Genomic DNA, 6,496 nt, shown 5'->3' with positions numbered 1-6,496 from the left:
GTGGGTTAAACACCTCATGTGGCAGAGGAGAGGCCCAGCACTCAGCCTTGCTGTCAAGAGAGGTTCCTCCCTTTTCCACATTGCACAGGGACTCTGGCCCTGCAGCTGTTCATTCTTGGGATTCACTGGATCTTTCTACCCAATGTCCTTTAACAGCAGAACAGCAAGGAGAGATGGAGACTGTGTTATCACTTTATTTACTTTGAGGACTTTTCTGGAAATATTTCCAGCTGCTGCTATTCACCCAGCCAGGCATGGCCTCCCCACCTTTGCAAGGCTCAGAACCCATCCTGTCTTGGGTCTGTGTTCCCACTCCCCAGCCCCTTCTCTCCTTCCATTGCCTGGTGGCTCTCCCAGCGTGGACCACCATCCCTTTTCCCTGGGTTTTTCATGTTCTGTCCCCTTCTCCCAGTGTTTTTCTCTGTCCCCCTTGATTACCCCTCTGTCCCTGTCCTTGTTTTCCATTTTCTCTGCTTAGAACCAGGAAGGGAGGAAGCTGGTCTGTTGCATGGTAGGAGGAGGAGCCTTTTCTTATTTTTCCCCAGCCACCCCCAACCCCCTTTCCTAACCAAAAGCACTGAGGTTTGGAGGTGACATTGAAAGGGCCTGTGCTGTTTCAGTCACACTCCTATAGTTTCTCAAGGGTCTCCTTACTGCCTGGTGCCTGGGCCCCAGGACCTCCCTGCAGTCCCCCTCCCCACATCCCGGGCACTCTGTCCAACATGGACTCCAGCCAGCTCACTGGCCACGGCAGGGTGACCAATCAGAGAAGTTACACTGGGTCAGCCTTCAACCCCAGGACAGAACACTCGAGTTCCCTGGGCACAGGCCAAGACTGGGACTGCAGCTGCCTCTCTTGGCGCAGAGCAGCCACAGTGCTGCCTCCGTGGGGCCTCCTGTGTCCAGGCGAGCAGCAAAGAATGGAAAAATCCCTGGCCTAACAGAAAATGTCTAAATGACTGGGCTGTGTTCCTCCTACCTCACCCCCCCAGGACGCACTTACACGGCCCTGCCTGGGGGGTTACAAATCTGAACCCCATTGCAGGCACACCATGGAGCTCACCCAGGCTCCCACCGGGCTTCTGACCAAGTCCTCATGTCCCTCTGGCCAGTGCTGTGATCACACTCTGCAGACAACAGTCCTCTGGCTTGGCCCCAGCCTTCAGCAGGTCACACGCCCCTGTTGGTGAGGAAGCAGGAGCCAGTCCCCAGGATGGCTGTGAAAACTCCTTTCCTTCCAGACTGGAGCTTGGGAGCCATGGTGAGGGAAGGCTGAAGGCAGGAGATGGCGGTGTCCCTGCATCCCTCCTCCACAGAGGGGGAAGAACTCCAGATGGGGGAGAAAGGGGCTGATAGGAACAGCCCAGCCTTAGGACCCCATTCTCCTTGTAGGCTCCTCTCGCTGGTAACAAGATTCTTCCACAGGGATTTAGAATGTGGAGATCCCATCCTGCCGCTACCCTGCACCCAGCAGAGGGATGCACAGGTAGACCCCTCAGGTTGGGAGAGGTGTTCTCACCCAGCGGGGTTGAGGTTCTGCCACTTCCTGTCCCTGGGGAGCAAGTGGAGTTACCAGGGCAACAGGCTAACAAGATCTTGTCTGGGGAGGGCCAAGGGCAATGTTGTTGCTAAGACAACTGATTAGGCCAGTTGTTTGGCTCCAGGCTTTTCCTGGTAGCCAGCAGGCTAAATCACCTGGCACTGATGACTACCCCACACCATCACCGTTGCCCAGAACCCAGGTACTCAAATCCCTGCTGCTTTCTGCTCTATCTGTACCCAGCACTTAGGGGTTCAGTGACACAAGGTGGTCTGGAGCTGGTCTCTGTGACAGCAGCTGTGAGTTCACAAGGACTGGGGTGCTTCACGGTGGGCTGGCTGATGCGGAGTGGAAGGAGTAGGGATGAAGAGGCCCTCTGTGGATAGCTTGAAATCAAGCCTGGAGAGTAAGGCTCCAGGCCAGGAGCACAGCAAGTCCGTAGGCCCTATGGGTGCCCTGTTCCTCAAAGCAGCACTGGGAGGTGGAGGGACCTGCAGATCTCTTTTGTGTCCTTGCTACTTTGCACCTGGTACATGTGTCAAGGCCACACTGGAGACAATGGCTTTGAGCACAATTCTGTTTGGGGGGCCACTTATGGAGCCATCACATACCTGCCTCTCCCTGACCAATACCCACCAAAAGTAGTGGCTGCCACTGGCCCCAGTGCTCACATGCTCTCTGCACCTCTCCTGCACTTGAGGGGGGGGGGGGGGGGTTGGCTGAGCCAGAGGTTCAGGGGGGACCTGGGCACCACCTGCCTCTAGCCAGATGCCCATCCTCATGATGACGGTTGGCTCCCTGCATTTCACCCTCAACATGATGGTGAAAAGATATTTGAGGATCCTAGCTTCCACACAGTGCACCATTGGCTTCTCCAGCATTCCAGAAGAATCTGGGGAATGGAGAGCATGGGTGGGAAGACCTGCCCTCCCAGCTCAGGCTGTCATGTCCTATGGACTAGTCTGAGAAAATGAACAGGCTTCCCTTGCTTCAGTGTTCTTGCTGTATCTTCTTCCCTACCTAATAGCCCTCCTCCCCATATGCCATCTACCCCCCCCATATGTCATCTTTAATAGGGTTAAGACTCAGTTGCCCACATCCCCTCCTCGACCCTTGGCTCCCCCCACCCTACCCCCACCCTTAGCTATCTTACTTGCCATGAGAATGATAGCACAAAGTCCTCAAAGGCTCCCACCCACGTGTCATCTCCTGGTGGTGTGTCTTCTAGAGTGTGTGGTGACCAGCGCCATCACCCCAGCAGGAGTCATGATCCTTGAAAGGGTCAGAAGTGGGATGTAAAATGTCTGAACCCCAACTCCATCTCAAATCTCTTAGGATGGGGTTCCCCCACCAGAGAGTCTGCACCTCTGATCAAAGCCTTCAGCTGGCCCATGGTAGCATTTTGGGACAGTGGTGGTGAGAAGGGGCTGAGGGCAGCGGGAGGGCAGTGCCCCAGAGAGAGGGTGTCTTCTTCCCTGGGTTCTCCTTCAGTGTCCCCTTGACTGGAATTCTGGTGGAATGGTCTGTGCACAGAGACCAATCCAAAAGTCTTCTCTGAAGACCCCTCCTATCACCCTAAACCCAGAGAGAAACTGAACTCCAGCTCTTCTGAAATCAGCACAGCCCAATGATTGGTGGCCCTGGCCCCTAGGCTGGCTTGGGAAGGAAGGGTACAGAACCATTCCTGGGTGGGAATGGAGGACACAGGTTTTGGACGCCTAGAGCCCCAGTAGCCAGTGGCAGGAGCAAAAGGCAGTGCTGCAGTAAGGGCGGTCCCCTAATCTCCAGGACTGCAGACTCCTGCGCCTTTGCCTCCGACACAGTTCCACTCACATTTGCCTCACTTGGGTCGTCACTTCCTTGGCAGTCAGCTCGGATTTGTAGAGACGCCCACACACTCCCCGCCCCTGCAACCCCAGCCCAAGGGTGGTTGGGGTGGGGTGGAGGCCACCTCTCCCAGACTTCATTCCCACGGCCTGGTGTCCAGCGCTCCGGTCGCATGAGGGTTAACCTCGTGGGGGTGGGGATTCATGAGCGGTCGGCAAAGGGAGGGAGGGGACAGGAGGCGACCCAAGGCGCGGGGAGCCGGCCGGCTGGCCTGGGTCAGGCCTCAGAGGCCGCTGGAGCCCCGTGTGTCGCAGGCCACCGGGCAACCACTGGGGTACACGCAGCGCGCTGCGAGGGATCCACCGCAGATCCCAGGCCCCAAACTTCAAGTCGGAAGGGGTGAGACGCTGGGCATAAAGACAGGTGGCAACCTGTCTGGACGCTGCCCTCCTCCCTGAGGACCGCCACCTCCACCCTACTGAATCTCAGCCCTTACTCCGGCCACTATATTGCCTTTGGCCCGTGATGAAGCGGGGAGGCGGTGGTCCCACGGCGGCCCCAGAGGCCGAGCTGGGCGACGTGCCCCTGGTACTGCCGCGGCCCAGGGCCTGTCCCGCTGACGTGCGGCTCTGCGGCCACCTTCGGAAGCAGAAGTCCCAGCGCCGCCGCTTCTTCGTGCTGCGCGCGGATCCGCCGAGCCTAGAGTGCTACGAGAGCGAGAAGAAGTTCCGCGCCGGCCGAGCGCCGCCCAAGCTCATCGTGAGCCTGGCGGGCGCGTGCACCATCAGCACGCGCGTGGACGCGCGCCAGCGCCACCTGATCCTCCTGTACACGCGTGACCGCAGCCTGGGCGTGGCGGCGGCCTGCGAGGCGGAGCAGCAGGCGTGGTACAGCGCCCTGCTTGAGGTGCGCGCGGCCGCGGGTGAGGCCCGACCCCTTGGCAGGTGGAGACGCGGCGGGGGGCTGGGAACCGGGGGTTGGGTGATCGCGGGTTTTGTTTATCCTAGGTTGTCCCAGCAAGTCTCAGATATGAAGTTCAAACATGAAGCGTTAACACCTCTTTAATTCTTGGGGCACAGTGACTCCAACCTCCGGACCCAGGAGCCCTTTGTGATCAGCCCACTGTCTCTCCAGGTCCCAGCTTTCACGAGGACCCCAGGGCCTGGATCCTTGCTCCATTTCAGGACGTCTGGCCCGTGACGCTGCGGCCCAAGGGACTGGGGAGGACACGAGGCCTGGGCAGCGGCCGCTATCGCCTGTGCCTGGGTTCGGGGGTGCTGAGCCTGCTGCGGAAGCCCAAGGGCAGAGGCTCTCGGGACACCCAGGCTTCGCCGCCGCCGGCCTTGCGCCTGTCGCTGCTCAGCGTGCGCCGCTGCGGCCACGCAGACTCCCTCTTCTTCCTGGAACTCGGCCGCTCGGCGCCCACGGGCCCCGGGGAGCTGTGGCTACAGGCGCCGGATGCCGTGGTGGCCCAAAGCATTCACGAGACCGTACTGGCCGCCATGAAGCGACTCGGGGATGATGATGCCGGTGGCAGGACTGAGCCACTGCCAAGGGATCCCCCGACGAGCTCTTATAGACCCTCTGTCTCCCAACCTTATGCGACCCTGGCCTCGGCAGCCCAATCAAGCAGCCTGAGCCATCGCGGGAGCGTGGGTGAGAGGAAGGAGAAAGCAACCCCTGAGACCCTGGCGGCGCTGGCGACTGCAGCTTCGCACCCTGGGGAATTGGAGCGGGGCGGGGGCTACGTAGCCATGGGAGCTGGGAGCAACTACGAGGCCATGGGGGATGGCCAAGCAGGTGGTTACATGGTGATGGCACCCCCGGGCCTTGCGGCGTTTGCCCATGCCCCTCCCCACGAGCAGCTCCAGGGGTGCGGGGGCACTGAATACGTGCCCATGGGCCACTTTCTGCCAGGGTCCTTTTCCTTGAGCTCCCTGCCCCGTTCCTATACGCCCAGGCCCAGGAGGCCGGGACCTTCTTTCCAAGGCCCCCCTCCCGCCGTCGGGGAATGTTGGGGACCGACAGGGGCTCATCCCTGCTTGCAACCACCTCCGGAGCTAGGAGAGTATGTGTGCATCAGGTACGTGGCCCCACACCACTTAGGAATGAGCACTGCCATACAAGACCCGGCCAAAAACCGCCTCAACTATGTAGACCTGGACCTGGTCCCTCCATTGGAGGCTCAAGGCGACACCCCGGGGTCCAGCATTCACCACCCACACAGCTACGCCCGCATCGACTTCCAGAACCTCAGGGAGGTTCGGGTGAGGAGACACAGGCAGCCCCCTCCAGTCTAGCTGACAGATGGATGGGGAGGAGGAGAGAGAAAACAGGACAAATGCCTTCCTGCCAGCTCCCCTCAATTCCTCCCTTCACCCTTCCAAACCTGGAGGGGCTCTTAGGCACCCCCCCCCCCCCCCAGCCCAGGACCTGTGACTTGCAGAGCTCTGAGCTGCCCTTAGGCCTATTGCCCACTCTGCTCCTTCCAGATGTGGTGCCTGGGGAATCTTCAGGAAAAGGTTTCCCAAGAAGCTGGATTCTTTTAACGGATAAAATTCTAGAGCCACCCTCCCCTCTTCCTGCCCACAAACCCCCAGCAAAGCCCTGATCCTTTCTCTCCTGGCAGAGTTCCTGAAGCATCACTCCAGATTCCCAGGCTGGTTGACTTCTCTTACGTGGACCTGTTCCTCCCTACCTGCCTTGTGTCTCCTCCCAGCCAAAGAACTAATCCCCAGCCCCAGGGCTGAACTCCTAGGACCCCAAAGCAAGAGGGCTGAAAGCACCAGGTACCTTCCCTCTACTGCTTCCCAAAAGTGCTGTGCCACCCCCTTACTCCCTGATTTCCCTCTCTCAGCACCAGCCATGTGTTCACACAATCCTCCCTTCTATGGAGCCTGGCAGAGCTGATAGACTTCTTGCTTCCAAATACTGTCTGGGGGACTGTACTGTGGATCCCACACACACCCTGCCCTATTAAAGGTGCCCTCCTTGGTCAGCCTGGAAAGGTCTTAGGTCCGTGGATTCCCCTGAGCTACTGTAGGGGTGACCAATGAGTAACAAGAATTTGAGGGGAGGGCAGCCTAAGCTGTGTAGAGGAAGAGACCCCACCCCTGTCTCCATGCCCCA

General features: G+C 59.3%; 1 protein-coding gene across 2 annotated transcripts; it reads left to right on the top strand.

The window, feature by feature from the left end:
- Positions 1-2,314: 2,314 nt before the first annotated feature.
- LOC106987435 (insulin receptor substrate 1-like) lies at positions 2,315-6,374 on the top strand. Of its 2 annotated transcripts, XM_015085718.3 has the most exons (3): positions 2,315-4,289; positions 4,502-5,634; positions 5,997-6,374. In XM_015085718.3, the coding sequence occupies exons 1-3, from the start codon at positions 3,893-3,895 to the stop codon at positions 6,003-6,005; spliced, it is 1,539 nt and encodes a 512-aa protein (XP_014941204.2). In that variant the 5' UTR covers positions 2,315-3,892; the 3' UTR covers positions 6,006-6,374. The 2 variants fall into 2 exon arrangements, with proteins under 2 accessions (XP_014941204.2, XP_026897888.1); XM_027042087.2 differs by having other exon boundaries at positions 2,316-4,289; positions 4,502-6,374.
- The last annotated feature ends 122 nt before the right edge of the window (positions 6,375-6,496 follow it).

The sequence above is a fragment of the Acinonyx jubatus genome, chromosome E3, assembly GCF_027475565.1.
Source record: "Acinonyx jubatus isolate Ajub_Pintada_27869175 chromosome E3, VMU_Ajub_asm_v1.0, whole genome shotgun sequence".
Lineage (NCBI taxonomy): Eukaryota > Metazoa > Chordata > Mammalia > Carnivora > Felidae > Acinonyx > Acinonyx jubatus.
This window is presented reverse-complemented; position numbering and strand designations above follow the sequence as displayed.